This window comes from Physeter macrocephalus, chromosome 11 (assembly GCF_002837175.3).
Source record: "Physeter macrocephalus isolate SW-GA chromosome 11, ASM283717v5, whole genome shotgun sequence".
Taxonomy (NCBI): Eukaryota; Metazoa; Chordata; class Mammalia; order Artiodactyla; family Physeteridae; genus Physeter; species Physeter macrocephalus.
In genome coordinates, this window is record NC_041224.1 from 40,006,574 (window position 1) to 40,023,233 (window position 16,660).

A 16,660-nucleotide genomic window follows, 5' to 3' on the forward strand; every position below is an offset into this window, starting at 1 on the left:
GTGCGCGGGCTTTCTCTAGTTGCCGCAAGCAGGGGCTACTCTTTGTTGCGGTGCGCGGGCTTCTCATTGCGGTGGCTTCTCTCGTTGCGGAGCATGGGCTCTAGGCGCGCAGGCTCAGTAGTTGTGTCTTACGGGCTCTATAGCGCAGGCTCAGTAGTTGTGGCACACGCGCTTAGTTGCTCCGCGGCATGTGGGATCTTCCCAGACCAGGGATCGAACCCATGTCCCCTGCATTGGCAGGTGGATTCTTAACCACTGCACCACCAGGGAAGTCCCTATCATTCATTATTTTAATTAAAGTATGGCATGAGTAGTTTACGGTTTCAAAGATTTCCCTGGCTCCTCTGTGGAAGAGAATGGAAGATGGCGGGACATGAGTGCAAACAGAAAGAGCTGTTATGAAGCCAGTTAGACTATATACCATTCTGGGCAGGTGCCTTTAGCTTCTGCACAGAGGAAGCATTCTTGCCAAATCACGCCATGAAGGCTCTCAGGAAGGATGACGTCCCTTGCTGGTATCATGTGAGAAACCAAGGACATAGACTATTAGAACTAGAAGACATCTTAAGAATCAAACATGAAAACCTCATCAGGTTCCAAGTCATTACTCAGAGCAGGGAAACAATGGCAGAAAGACCGAGGTGTCCTGACTCTTGGTGTTTGGTGTTCCATGTGCCCAGGGTAGCATTTCTGCCTACGTGACTCCTTGGGTCCTGGTGCTCTCACATGCTCAGACCTTGCTTTCTTACGAAACATAGAAATAAACTGGTGCTAAAGGCAGATTGTCTGTAACAAGGTGTTGTTCTGCTGGAATCAAGGAGAAACCCATGCGCACAGAGGATGCAGGTGGGAAACAGTGGGAGGAGCTCCAGAGGATGACCTGCGTTCTGGAACAGTGATTCCCAAGAGAGGATAGAGTGGCAGCCCTGGTGAGAGGTGACCAGGATCTCAGTCGTGGGAATCATGGGAGAAAGTGTACAGCAGCTATATTATACAAAATGTACTATTTGAAAAACGAAGTTATCATTTTTCTAAGAGAAACCAAAGACTGTAAATAGAGACAAAACTCACTGGGCTGCAGGCAATAGCTAGATAGCTTCTGTTTTCTCTACTTTGGAGTGGCTGCTGATCTTCAGGGGTCCGTATTAAAATTTCCAGTGGAAAAAAATTCTAAATATAAAAAGGTAGAGGAATGATGTTCAGAATGAGGAGGGGGAAAACCAAAGTGTTAGGAAGACATGGTGGGAGGATGATTTTCTTTGACATTTTGCTGTGTCTCCAGAGGGCAGAAGACACTATCTCAGCCACCATCTCTTTACCCTGAGTGCCCAGCACAAAGTGGAGATACTATGAAGACAGCAAATTCTTTCATTGTGGATGGCAAAGCTTTTGGAAAATAATTGATTAGTATTTATCAAGAATCAAAAAACGTGGATTGGCACATGGATGAAGCCGAACTGGGTTGAACTGCTTTCTGCAGGGCCACTGGTAAAATGGAAAGGACTGGGGCAGCTGTGTCTGTTAAGTGCAGGCTGAAAACATTGGGACAATCTGTAGGTAAGACTGAACATTTGGATCACCTTTCTCATTTAAAAAACTCTGACTTTAAGAATTCAGTCCATTATTAACTTACACCTTTAATCCACTTGGAGCTCACTGTTACTAAATGCCCCAGGACTTTTTCATTGTTATATATATTACAGGTTGTCTGAACCCAAGCGAGAGACCTTACATTATTTCAGATATTTTTCCATAGCATTTCATACAGTTTATTTAGAGAAAATGAAAGAGCTTGGTAGCACATATGCTTATAAAAAGATAATTTTGTTTTATATATTTATTCCATAAGCTCCATCATAGTGTGTCAGGCATAAAGAGTTATGGATAATTTTGATCATAGGAGTGGATTAGCGTCTTCAGGCAGATTCTGTGAAAAGTAAGAAGAAAGAAAGCCAAGGCAGAATCTTGGGGATTCTTTGATATTTTATAACTATTCAGTTATGCAAATTCTATGATCAGCTTTAATTTAAACTTTACTAAGAATATTTTTTGTTTCAGAGAATCTAAAAAGAGTGTGTCTGTCAGTTTTTGTCTGTTAAGATAATAAACTTGAAAAAACTACAATATTCAGCATTAGTGGAGATACTATGAAGACAGCAAATTCTTTCATTGTGGATGGCAAAGCTTTTGGAAAATAATTGATTAGTATTTATCAAGAACCAAAGAACATGGATCATACTCTTTTCTACAGAAGTCGTAGTTTTGACATTTATCCTAGAAAAAGAATTTTAAAAGATAGGAAAAGCCTTCTGTGCAAAGACAGTCTTTGCAGGGCTGTTAATACTAACGAAAAATTAGAAGCTATTTAAGGATCACCAGCAGGCACGTAACTAATTAAATTAATAGACATTTTTCTGATGGAATATTACACAGTCATATAAAACAACAGGTATAAAACCTACATAGCAACATGGAGAAAAATCCTTGTTATGGTGTTAAGTGAAAAAAAAGCAAGACAAAAATATTTGTATAGTATACTTACTCTGATGTGAAAATGATATATACAATGGCTGAAATGTGAAATTTTAAAAGATTCTATCTTGGGAAGTAGGGGATTATAATAGGAGAAATGATTTTTTTCTTTGTCTTGGAAACATTTATGAAAATTATTGGAATGTCTATAAACAAATAATTTCAATGTATACTAAAGTTTAACTACAAGTAACTGAATGGGAAAAATAACAAACAAAAATCTTAGCATTGTATTATAAAATGAGCATTGGAATATGCCTGTAACTTTCTCATTATAAGAAATGCAGTAAGTCCCCTACATACGAACGAGTTCCGTCCTGAGAGCACGTTTGTAAGTCCAATTTTTTCGTAAGTCCAACAAAGTTAGCCTAGGTACCCAACTAACACAATCGGCTATATAGTACTATATTGTAATAGGTTGATAATACTTTTCACACAAATAATACATAAAAAACAAACACAAAAAATAAAGAAAATGTTTAATCTTATAGTACAGTACCTTGAAAAGTACAGTAGTACAGTACAACAGCTGGCATACAGGGGCTGGCATCAAGCGAACAGGCAAGAAATAAAGATACTGTACTACTTTACTCTATACAGCACTGTATAGTAAAGTACACAAAAGCACAACCACTTGTAGAGGATGCACACACATGACGGTATATGCCACATACGTAAACTAACTTATGTGGTTGGACATGTGAACGCCCATTCGCATCTTTGAAAGTTCTCAAATTGAAGGTTCGTATGGGACTTACTGTACAGTGAATAAAACCTACACACATGGGTGGGCTTAACTCAGGAAAGAGGCTAGATGATTCTCCCAAGGGCAGATATAACCTTTTTCTGATGAGTTGGGCTTACCCAGGGTCACACAATTTGGTAAGTGACAGCATCGGGAACTAAAATCCAAGTTTGGGGACATGCAGACCTTCAAGCTCAGCATACTGTTCTACAGCTATTAATGATGGATGTTCACAACCTATGTAGTACAACAACTGCAAGGACAGGTACAACTTCCCGGGCCCGGAGACCACAGGAAGGGTGGGCATGTCCACGTGTGGGCTTTTTACCTCGGCACCTGCTGCTTGGTAGCCTCGGGTCCTGGTCAGCCTCCCCTCAAACTTCAGCACAATGTCCTTCGCTCGCCTGAGAGAAGAAAAACTTGGTGGTGAGCGCAATTTTATCACCTTGATAATCTTGGCAAAACATGTGGAAGTGCAGCAGGAATAGATAGTCAAACAGTGGTAACCAGAAAACTCCCTTCAAATATTTTCTATAACATTTAAATGCATGAATTCATAGGAAATGATGAGTGAATACTAAAATCAGTTGCAACTGAATTTCTTAACTCCCTGCCCTGATTCTGGTTGTTGGCTGGGTATTATGGGCTTTGGAAATCCTGGTATCAGGTACCAGCTTCTCATCTCCTCCACTTAATCTCAGCAGCCTTCCTCCTGCAATTAATTCTTTGGAAGTGAAAGTCAGACCTAGCTCAGAGAATCTGCTTTGAGAAAAGGGTAGTGTCTGGTTAATGTGAGCAAGAAAGTTGTGTCTATGTAGCCATGAACAACCTGATTTAGCCCAGACTAACTCCTGGCACACTAGCTGACCACTTTTGTGAGTTGACTTGATGGGTCACCTAAATGGCTAATCCTTGAAAATAGACTGAATTCATTAGGATAGATGGTTAAATTCACACGTAAAAGAACCACAGGTATGTATAACTGATTCACTTTGTTGTAAAGGGGGAAAAAAAAAAAAAGAACCACAGGATTAGGAAAAAAATGTTAATTCCATGGAACGGACTGAAGTCAAAAACTCTTAGCAAAGAATGTCACGTTCAAGGTGACCTCATCTGTGACTACACTGACGAGATCTTCATTAATCCATGGTTGACCACTTAATTATGCTCAGCGTTGAAGAACTGCCGAATCATTCCGTTTGTTAGTTGGACCAGTGTACTGGGTGGGGAGTTCATGCATGTATATCCCAAGTAACACCCACAGCTTCCTAGTCTTTCGTTGATTGACACAAGGAACTAGCTGACTTCCTTTCCCACAAACAGCGTGAATGCTTCAGAACATATACCTAACCAGAGTGCTGAGCTTTGAACCTCCCTGCCGCCACTGCAAATACTCCACCTTCATAGCCCCGCCAATGTGCTGGCTTCATTCTGGTTAGAACCAGAAATGCAGGCAAGGGTGAGGGGTTGATGTTATACCTTTTATAGCATCTAAAAGATGGGGGCCTATATAAGTGAAATAATAATTCATTTAATTTCATTCATTATAATTTTTTTCCCTGTAAACGTTTTCTGCACACTTGTTTGGGTCAAGTAGAGTGGAATACAGAGGTGCATAAAATCGAGTTGTTGCCCTGGAAAAGCCCACGAGCTAATAGGGATGACAGAGACCTGAAACAACAATAGGAGTGGGTGGGTGTGTAAATGTTGGGATGGGGAGCTGAGTAGGGGGCTGAGGTGGCAGTGAGGCAGGCTGGGACCTGGGACCTGGGACCCTGGCTGCAGTGCTTGCACCTGGACAAACATCTCCTTGAGCAACAAAATACAAAGAAACTATGAGGGACTAAAAACAACTGCGTGCAAGTGCAGTTGGGGCAAATTATGGACAGCAAGATACAAAAAAACCAAAAAGCCCAACTGCCACTTCTGAAGGGTCAGGAGCAAAAGCAGGGTACTGCGCATGCGCCCTGCACACAACACCACCAAGGGGATGGGCAGACCACCTAAGCCAACCCTCCGGCCCGACCCCTGGACACACCCCTACCCTCACCCCAGATAAGGAACATGCTCGCCCCGCCTCAGCTAGTGAGTGAGCCAGGAAACTTATTGTTTGTTCTCACTGCCCCCCTGCTGCAGTCGCGGCTCCAATGAAGCCTTGCCTGAATTCCTTGTCTGACCTCTGATTAATTTCTATTGATTAAGGAGGCCAAGAACCCTGGTCAGTAACAGCAGTGGGGACAGTACCTAACCCAGGCCCCGTCATAGACCAATGCTGACTCCATGGCACTGACCACTTGCCTCCCTACAGGGAAAACAAATATATGCTCTGTCCCCCCATAGACAGAGCTTGCTGCTTTATCTGTGTCAGCAATGCTCCCTTGAGCCCCCAGCAGTCAGGGTCCAGTGCTCTCTGCACCTTCCACAGACCTGATGAGTCTCGCAGGCCCAATTAGTGAAGCACTGCTCCAGTGGCTTCTGAAGGTGACGGGGAGGAAAATTGCGACGCGGGGATGACAAATGCAGGTCTCAGAGGGTGAGCTGTTCTCTGAGAGCTGGACCACTGGCCTGTGCCTTGCTGGTGTTGGTGTCTTGGAGCCCTGGCTGAGGTCCCTGGCTTATGCTTGTGGAGGAAGGCCTGGTTTGTTCTTTTGATTCTGACAGAAAAGTTATCATCTGCTTTGCTCTGCCCGCAGCTTAAAAAGACTCAATCTCTTACAGTTCAGATAGTCATTAATCATCAGCATTTCTGTATGATTTTTAAAATTCTGATAGAATACATGACTTTTTATTGCAGTAGAGTTGATTTACAATGTTGTGTTAATTTCTGCTATACAGCAAAGTGATTCAGTTATACATATACGTACATTCTTTTTTACATTCTTTTCCAGTATGGTTTATCACAGGATATTGAATATAGTTCCTTGTTCTACATAGTTACATGGATTTTTTTTTTTTTTTTTTTTTAGGATAAATTGATAGAGTTCCTCTGTTTCAATAGAATAGAACATTGGAGTTGAGGTCAGGAAGCTCAGCTTTAAAGCTCAGTTCCAGCACTCAGAAGCTGTGTGTCCTGGGGGAAACCACTTAATATCTCTGAGTATCAGTCTTCTCATTTGAAAAATGTCATCCTTACTCAAAGAAATGGAAGTGACGAGAACTGATATCGGACATGGAGAATTAACTGGAAACTTCTGGGAGTGGAAACTATGGATGACCTTAGCTATCTGCCGCGGCCACCTGGGGGACAGGCTGGATCTTTGGCCAGACTGGAGGAACAATGCCTGGAGTGGAAATCTAATGAAGGCATGATTTGATGGGAAAGAAATGCAAACCTAATGGTGGATTGGAGAGACAGGGCAATGTGCTTGGTATCTGGAAAGGGGCACTAAAACGTAAGATACGACGGTGGTTCTAATCCTGTCCACACAGTAGGTGCCCTATGATTACGGGTAATGTCTGTTTCTCTAGGAAGGTCCACTTCATGGGTCAGAGTAGCTCAGTGGCACTGGTCATTAAGAACCATTCTACTCACTCCCCTTGCTGTGATCCCAGGGGTCCACATAATCAATTACTACCCACTCATAGGGAGTGACTACTATAGCCCAGATACAAGGCTTAATATCATATGGTTTACCTCATTTAATCCTTGAACTGCTATCAAGGGATTTCAAGCTCTAGTTCGCAAAAGAATCAACCTGAATGCACGCTAAAAATGCTGGAGCCCTCTGCCGTAGTTTCTGATTAAGTCCGAGGGCAACCAGGAATTTTTGTCTTAAGCAGCACCCTGATTGCTTAACAGCTTAACAGTGCCGCAGGAGGTGGGTGCTCTCCTTCACCTTCACTTCAACTTTACAGAGAAAGGAACTGGTCTTTAGAGAAATTATGAAATTATGAAAAGAACCTAATATCACATGTCTTCCAACATTCAGCTCTTCATTATTATCTAAACAGACTCTCCAATATGACTCTAAGTGTCCCAGTAACCTAGTTTCCCACAGAGATCCCCCCCGCCAAGAGGGAGGTAATAGCCAAGCAGGTAAAACTAATATTTATTTTCATTCTAGATTGCATACTTAGTGAGTTTTTAGTTATTTTGTTCATCTCTAGGCATAGTGCTAAAATCTAGTATTTGAAAAGGAGGTAGAAACCCAAAAACTCTCTACCAAGACACACACCCAACTCAGACACACATACACAGACACACACACTGAGGCCCTGTCTGGACCAGGTGGATCCCTCAGACGTGTCTGTGACTTCTCTAAGTCAGATCAAGAGCATCCGACCCACCACTCCAATGTGGATTTATTTATTTATTTATTTATTTATTTATTTATTTATTTATTTATTTATTTATTTATTTATTTATTTATTTATTTATTTATTTATTTATTTATTTATTTATTTATTTATTTATTTATTTATTTATTTATTTATTTATTTATTTATTTATTTATTTATTTATTTACGCGCAGGCCCAGCGGCCATGGCTCACGGGCCCAGCCGCTCCGCGGCATGTGGGATCTTCCCGGACCGGGGCACGAACCCGCGTCCCCTGCATCGGCAGGCGGACTCTCAACCACTGCGCCACCAGGGAAGCCCTCCAATGTGGATTTTTATGCTCGTTTCCCAGGGCAGGGCAGTGTGGGTGGTTTAGTGGGAAGCATACTTGTAATAACCCATAACCCTTACCTCAGTGCCCTCAGCTTCTGTCCCATGGTCCAGGGTCGGCAGCGAATGTTTGCCATGAGGTCTTTCTGGAACTGTATATTCTGGAAGATTTGTTCTGGATCATGGCTGTCCCCTGTTTCATCAGCAGTAAAGCTGTCATCCAAGTTGCTGAAATGATCAGGGCATTAAGGAGGAAATCTGATTAGTAGAATTGCTTCCATCCCAGATCTTGCCCTGGGTAAGTTTAGCATCTTGCTGCCTTGGGGTCATCTGTATGAAGTTAGTGTGTGTAGAAGGAGAGGGGAGGGATCCAGGGAGTCAGAGAATTTGGCAGTTGTTAGCAGCCACTGGAACACATTCGCTGGGTTCTGTTACTTTGACGGGTCAGTGAAAGAGAAAGGCTTCAAAGAATAAAAGATACTATCAGAAGACATCATAAAAGGAACCAAGAGAGTGCTCAGGTAGGATTGCTGAATAGCAGCATCTTTGGTGGCAAAACCATTTCTTTTTCAGGCTCATTGAAATAATCAGCTAATTCCAAAGAAAGGACGCCTCCTGTCCCCTAACTCTGGATGTAAAATAAATAAAAATCAAACTTCCTCATCCAGAGATCCCCCGCTCCCTGTACTCCTGCTTTGATTCATTTGAAATCAGAGATAACAGAGGCAAACAGGCAGCGGTTTCTATGAACAAGAAATTAGCTAAACAAACTGACATGCACAAATGTTTCAGGGAAATAGTTACTCTCTAGGAGAACAACTTTTCAACACATAGCAACACTTATTCCCAGTGAAAATGAATACACTAATCCTAATGCAACTTTTCAGGAGGAGTTAAGGATATTTTGCTGTGGCTGTTTCATCAATGATGCACTTAAAAGCAAGGGAAAATAATTCCTTTGCTTTTCTCTAATTCAGCTTGTTTTTACTTACTCAAAGGAGAATTTTCTCCAGTTTCTCCAAATTAATGGAGATTTTAATATACCTTTATAAATATTTAACAAATTTGAATAATACTCCCCCACTTCTAACCAGCCTGTAGCCTTTTCCAACAGAAACCTCATTTATTACGACAGATGTATTGTCTGCTCTCTCTTGACGTTGCTGATTGAGTAAACAGAGAGAAAACAGATAAAGCACGTCTGTGGGTTTGGCCAGCAATAAAGCCAGGTTGGGGTACAGGCTTTTGGATTCTGATCAGAAGCAGGTAGAGCCATCAATGTCTGGGTACATCGCTGAGGTTGCCACCCCTGTTGTATGGTGATCTGGAAAAAGGAGCTTCGGGGTTCATTCTGAAGGAGAACCGAGCAGGATGGGGACTTGGTCCTCTGGTGAGATGCAAGCAAGGGTGACTCAGGCTTTCCTTCCTCACAAACCTGCCCCAGTGGGTGGACGGGACTGGCTCACCTGAGCAGCAGGGACTCCTGGTAGAAGTAGTGCTGGCTGGCATTTCTCCGGATGCTCCTATAACGCTGGGATGCCTTTGATGGTTTCATGGGAGCAGACTGGCTGCCAGTGATTAGTACTGGTGGGCAGGGTGCTGGGAAGCCGGGGGGCAGGGTGCTGGGAAGCCAGCAGGCAGGAGTCTGCTCCAACGGAGGTTTCTGAACTGGATCTGCGAGGTGCTCTGCCCTCCAGTTCTCAGGAGCTGGACTGCACGTCTGTAGCCGATGCTCGGAGCTGGGGAGAAGCCAGGAAGCCAATCATGCATATGTATGTTAAGGTGGCTGTGGCAGCAGAGATTGGTTGGAGTCAAGACAGACAAAGGCAAGAGGCTTGGCCAGGTGATCTAAGAGCACTTGGTGCTGCCCAAATAACCACATTGGTGACCCTTGTGCCCAGAAAGGGCTCTGTGGTTTGCAAAGCACTTTGCATCTATTACCATGACTGGTCTTCACAAAATACTTAAGGAGAATGCAAGGCATAGGTTTTTGTTTTTTTGTTTTTAACAATCAAGAAAGAAGCTTAGAAAGGGTAAGAATCTTATGCCTGTTCATGTAACCGGAAGAATAAATCTAACTCCGTATTAGATCTGTTTCTTTTACTTTAACCTTTGTATTCTATTGCTTTAAGAATGTTGCCTATAGCCTGAAATATACAGGAGAGCCCATTCTCAAGGCTCTGACCTTTAAGGGTATAACACTTTTCCATTTGCATAGAGATAAAAAGTTGCAGAACAGAGAATAACAGTTGTCTTGTTGGAGGTTTACAGGAACATCGTGACCTGACCTAGGTGGACAGCTGCAGGAACAAAGGATTCCTACACCAAGAAGTTTGCAATAACCAACCACGCCCCTTCCTCACCTTGCCTTTAAAAATGCTTTGCTGAAACCCTTTGGGGAGTTCTGGGTTTTGGGGGGCACAAGCCATCTGTCTCCTTGCATGGCCCTGCAATAAACCTTTCTCTGCTCCAGACTCTGACATTTCGGTACTTGCGTTCGGTAACACCCACACAGCAGAGCCCCAGGAGAGGTACCGTCATAACACTTTATTTATTTTTATTTATCTATTCTCAGCTTCTTTTTTTCTATTTTGAAAAAAGTCAAACCTACATAAATGATAGAACAATACCACAAATATTGTATACTCCTAACACAGACCCACCAATTGCTAACATTTTGCCACATTTGCTTTATTTCTATCTATACACGACACCATTTAAAAGTAACTATCAAGAAAAAAGCTTGGAGAGGGTAAGAATCCTGTCCGTGTTCATGTAATAGGGAAGAATAAATCTGACTTCATATTAGATGTGTTTCTTTTACTTTAACCTTTGAATTCATCCCCAAGTCCAGGACTTTCCCATAGCTTCACCATATAAACCTCCATTTTTAAATTAACACAAGAAACAATTTGCTTGCAGCAAGGTTGATTGTATATTAACTGAATGGGCTGGTGCAGGACTGAAATAGAAACAGCCTTTGCTATTGAAAATGCCTCCTAGTCAGTACACTAGAGATGCCACAAAGGGGTGAGTCAGTGAATGGGGCAGGCACCAGACAACAGGACAGAAGGGAAATCTATTAGCAACTCCAGCTGTGGGGCTGAGGAGGGGGACTTCATTCATGCACTCATTCATTCCTCTATTAATTCATTAGCAAATCATTAGACCCCTCTTACTGTCTGCCATGCACTAGACTGACAAAGGAAGCCAGAGCCCTAGCCTGGGGCACTGAGGTTCAGGGACTACCAGACAGGTATTCAGATTTAGGGCTCTGGGCATGAGAAAAAAGCGGAGGCCGGGGTGCCAGAGCTGGCCTTTGCTCAGAGATGGACTGGGGCCTGTGATGTAAGGTCACCTGTCTGCCAATTTGCCTGAGGCTATTTGACCTGATAGTCTGTCTTAATACTAGATAAAATTTGTGTTTATCAAATGAACAAAATGGCATAGTAACAATTATTTCTAGCCTCCTGAGTTTAGTTTTTTTTTTTTTTGTAGCATTCTTTTAGAGATCTTTACTTACATGAACTATATCTGAGCATTTCAATGATTTTTTTCATCCTACTTTTTCTAAAGACCGCTTTGCCTTATTTTGAAATATTTATTCAAAAATTGAAATATTTTATGTTAATTTTATGCAATTAACTATTTTGAGCATTTTTGTCTCTTCTTTGCTTATATATATTATACACATGTATATGTATATATACATGTGTATACATATATATATGCTTGTGTTTTTCAAGGGGTAGGAAAAGATAAAAGCAATTTTTGAAGTATACTACAGGGATTTATTAAAAGAAATTATGTTATGATGTGTTTTTATTAACATTGGTAAAATGAGTTTTAATGTGCTCAAATTTGTCTGTGTGGTTTTTTTTTGTTTGTTTTTTATTTTTATGGCTTCCTTGGTCTGATTTTTAAAAATTCTTTTTGAAGTCCACCTGGCATTCATTGTGGTGATGAGTGCAAGGTGAGGGGGTCATTGCTACTCCTTGTTCCCAGCACGAGGGACTCAGATTCATTTCCCCAATTCCCCTCTGGGCCCCCTGCTCCTCTGGGCTCCCAAGGGCCAGGCAGAAAGAGGAAGTGCAGGCAGGGGATGTCGCTTTCTGAATGCAAGGGATAAATTACTGAGCGTGCATCTGACTTCCTCTGACAATTTGATTAGAGGTTTTAGATGTGCTGGGTGGTTTTAACTTAAGCCAGCATGTGTATATAGATAAATGACTAAAAATCCCTTAAATGCGAACAATTTAAACACTTTAAAAAATCAGAAAGGATCCAGTGTCAAAATGGTCTAAACTATTATTTCCTAGATGAACTGCTTACAGGTTCTGGGTAGTGGGAGAAGGAAGAAGATAATAAAGGTTGAAAAGGAGAGAAGTAGCAAGGGAAGCTCTATTTGTATAACACACAAATCCCTTTCAGTTGGAAAAAAAAAAGAATAAAATTTTGTTAGAAATCCCAGGAGGTTTTAACAGAAATCAAAAGATGGCTTAGCTTACAGGAACAATAACATTCATTCCCTTCGTCTTCAATTAAAGACATTTCCCCCTGCTGCTAAGTGAATAGAATTCTGAGAAATGAATATCCCCGAGAGGGTATTAAGTCTCATCAGCAACGCCAAGCTCCCTTTTCTAAGTTATCAAGTGTTTAGCTCTGGATTTTACAAGAGAGACTTTTCCATTTCTGGGATATATTTACTTGCCTGTTATATTGTTGGAGTGACTCTAAAAGCTTTTGTTTGAAGTTTACAAATACACTTTGGGTCCAGAAAATGTTATTGAGGGAAGACATTCAAGAATTGTTTCCAATTTTCTAAATGACAACGGAATTTGTTGAGACATGAGAGCAAATTGTTATTGTTGAGTTCCTCCTGAAATCAGCAGGTGCAAATAAGTTTGAAACTGAGCAGACACTCTGAGATTTCCATGAGGAAAATCGTGATACTCTGTTACTCATTTTGAGAGTTGTGAGAGGTTGACCACAGGGCTGTAGGGGTCCTTTGCTACAACACTTGCTCCCTGCAATGAATGAAGACAGATTGTCACCACCCCAACAGAATCCTGTGGAAGGAAGAAATGATCACCATCAGATGGGTGGCAACTGGGCTACGAATTATAGAGCTTTCCTGTCCTGCTCTGCAGTTATGCTTCCTCAAAAAAAGAAATTCTGGCTTCCCTGGTGGCGCAGTGGTTGAGAGTCTGCCTGCCGATGCAGGGGACACGGGTTCGTACCCCGGTCCGGGAGATCCCACAGGCCGCGGAGCGGCTGGGCCCGTGAGCCATGGCCGCTGGGCCTGCGGGTCCGGAGCCTGTGCTCCGCAACGGGAGAGGCCACAGCAGTGAGAGGCCCGCATACCACAAAAAAAAAAAAAAAAAATTTTTTTCCTGAGTGATTACATCTAAACACATAAACTGTCCTATGAAACAGGGAAAAATCGAGCATCCTCAAAAACTGGGGTAAAGGAAAGCAGTTGAATTCCTTGTCAAGCAACCATTTAGTAGCTGGCTGCGGTTTTTCTTTAACGATTTTTAGATTGTATTTTCCGTAGTTTTTGCGGGGACTTTTAGACAGTACAGCAGTGTTGTCTCTTGGGAGTGGTGGCCTCCTCTCAGCATTTCCTTCACATCCTTCACAGAAACATTATGTCTCCAAAAGCTGATGGAAGCCAAAAACATCTACGGATCGGCTGAGTGAACAGAACAAAGCAGCTTCCACACGAGACATCTTTATAATATGTTGACCTACCACCTAACCATGAAGTTTACCACGTTCTTGCTTTAATCTAAGCGTGATATTTTAAAATCCTCTCTTTTAAAAAAATTATATTCGTTTTTCCTTCAATTTTTACTGACATCTCTTTTCATCTTGTTTTTTTTTTGACATATCATTTTCACTTCTTGCTTTATTGTGACCTTTCAAAATCCTTTTTCTTAAAGTGCAAAGCAATTTTTCCCTTAAAATTTACTTTAATTTCCTCAAGCAAGACTTTTAAACAATTAAATGCCCTTCTCTCTTTATTTTCCTTTAGAACCATATCTCCTTTTAGGTTAAAGCATATTTTCGTAGGTCCGTTCATATTTGTTGATTTTCAAATGAGGAGAGGTCTATTCTGACCCATTTATGCTAAAAAATAGTTCATGTACAAATTCATTTCTCATCTTAAGTATTGTACCCATGAATGCCATGAGGATCTTCCTTATAAATCTTCTGGGATTTTTATACTACTTGTTTAGAGATTTAATAGCCCAAAGCAGGGGCAGCTAGGACTGGAGAAAAAGCAGGCAAAAGTCAAATTTCTTACTGTGTTTCTCTTTCTTTTGCCAACCTCTGGCATCACCGTTTGTTTCCAAAGTCACTTTCATTCCAGCAGCTTCCAGTGTGGCTGTGGCTGACTGGCTGCCTTCCTCTTGCTACCTTCTGCTGGGTCTGGGATGGGGGTGGGGGGGTCCCGCTGGACCACAAAGGAGTAGGTTGAGCGCTTCTCTGTGGAGGTTGAAACTTGTAGCATCAGCGAGAAGCCCCATCAGCAGCACCCTTTGGTATTTGGTAGTGAAACATTGTCTTGAATCTCCTGGGCAGACATAGAGGAGGGTTATGGATCTGTAGTGACAAAAGAGATTCTAAACATAGGGTCTTCCTGTCTCTTGAGGGAGGCTCTGTACGGTGGTAACATGGCTAAGCTGGAAAGGTGTTTCCCAGTGGCCCCTTTTCTGTGTGGTTCTGGGCTGTGATTGGCTACAAGAGATATGTGAACGATCTGGAAGATGGAAGAGAAGGAGCTGCCATTTTCTGTGCTCTCAAGGTTGGCGACGAGCGGCAGGTGCTGCGCGGCTGACACACGTTGTCTCTGAGTTGCTAGCCTGCCCTGCTGGCGTGGGGTTGTAGCCCAACACTCAACAACTTCTGCCCCTATCGGATCTCTTTTTTCAGCCCCTCTGAGCGCTGCACCAGGTGTATGTGCACCTCTGTGTGGTAGGCACCAACCACCCCTGTATGTCATCTGCATCTTTGAGGTTGGAGATGATGGGGGACACAGGTGGGTTCTAGTCTGCCCAGGTGGGTTCCGGTCATTCGGCGGGGGTGGGGAAGGGAGGAATCTCTCTTGTCCTCACTCTCCTCCATTTCACACTCAGTTCTCCTGCCTCACTCCCAGGCCAGGCGACCTAGAGCAACTTCAGCCCAACGGCAGAAGCAAAAGCAGCACCTTTGCATCGACCTCACCAGCTGCCATGACTGAAGACCTTCTAACCCCTGTTACACATCCCAGATATTGACTCTGCTTCTCTGGTTGAACCCTGACAGAAAAAGCGCTCATGGCTGCTCTTGCCTCTGGGGTTTTTCTCTTAAATTAGGAGATGGTTGTATTGCTCTGTCAGAATTATTCGACTTTCTCCCCAAACCCTGCCTCCCCCACTCCTTTCTCAGAAAGGGCAAAGAGCCAAGTGGGAATTGTGATTAGATTCTTGTTATTTATTTATTTATGGCTGCGTTGGGTCTTCGTTGCTGCACGCTAGGGCTTTTCTCTAGTTGCAGTGAGCGGGGGCTACTCTTTGTTGCGGTGCGCAGGCTTCTCATTGCGGTGGCTTCTCTTGTTGCAGAGCACGGACCCTAGGCACGCGGGCTTCAGTAGTTGTGGCTCGCCGGCTCTAGAGCGCAGGCTCAGTAGTTGTGGCGCACGGGCTTAGTTGCTCCGCGGCATGTGGAATCTTCCCAGACCAGGGCTCGAACCCGTGTCCCCTGAATTAGCAGGTGAATTCTTAACCACTGTGCCACCAGGGAAGCCCTTGTGATTACATTCTTGATGACCTACTTTGGGTTAGTAGTTTGATCTATGGTGTATCTTTAAAAAGCTCATTGAAATATGTATTATATGACTGATATCCTTGCTTTTACCATGTTTAAAGTTTTCCCTTATTTTTATAATCCTTGACCTTAACCTTTCATTCAAGGCTATTGAGGGGCTCAGATTACCCTTATCCTATTTCTTGGGATTCTGCTAATCCTGTTTTCATTTTGCCATGTCAATTTCCACTCACATTTTCTTAACTCTTCCGGTTTCCTTTATAACTCACTATCTTTTCTTGTTACCTCAATTTGCCTCTCGTTTTAGAAAGAATCATTGATTTTATTTCATTTGGGGAAGTAAATATGGTCTCAGATTTACGTTTTGTTTTCTGCAGGAAATCTTTTTTCTGAAATATGCTTTTTCTCTACTCTTGCATGCTTCACGTTCATTTCCTTTTTTTTTTTTTTTTTTGGTGGTATGCGGGCCTCCCTCTGTTATGGCCTCTCCCGTTGCGGAGCACAGGCTCCGGACTCGCAGGCCCAGCGGCAACGGCTCACGGGCCCAGCCGCTCCGCGGCATGTGGGATCCTCCCAGACCGGGGCGCGAACCCGGTTCCCCTGCAGCGGCTGGCGGACGCGCAACCACTGCGCCACCAGGGAAGCCCTCATTTCCTTTTTTATGTTGCAGAACTTTTAGTTAATTCTTTTTCTATTCATGGTCCTTGAATAAGCAGTGTTCTGAACGTTTGGTATTTGCTCCCCCATAATGCTCTTTGGCTTTCCTCACCGTTTCAGAAATGCTGTTGGATTCCTTCTCTCAGCTCGTCACTGGGGGAGACTGCTGGGTGATGGAGGCAGTGGAGGGGGACGTGAGGTGGGGAGCATCCTGAAAAGAAGAATTGGGCGTTCGTTTGGTTAACTCCTCCCTTCTTGCACCAGAAGGCAGTTCTCTCCTTGTGTTCTTTTGTGCATCGTGGCCTC

General features: G+C 42.9%; 1 protein-coding gene across 1 annotated transcript in view; it reads right to left on the reverse strand.

Annotated features, from left to right (window-relative positions):
• TMC3 (transmembrane channel like 3) overlaps window positions 1-9,440 on the reverse strand; it is a 58,683-nt gene extending 49,243 nt beyond the window's left edge. Inside the window, exons 1-3 of the mRNA XM_007115193.2 lie at window positions 9,352-9,440; window positions 7,967-8,113; window positions 3,606-3,681 (exon numbers count right to left, since the gene is read on the reverse strand). Of these exons, the coding sequence (XP_007115255.2) occupies window positions 3,606-3,681; window positions 7,967-8,113; window positions 9,352-9,440 (312 nt within the window). The remainder of the gene's footprint in view (window positions 1-3,605; window positions 3,682-7,966; window positions 8,114-9,351) is intronic.
• Window positions 9,441-16,660: the final 7,220 nt, after the last annotated feature.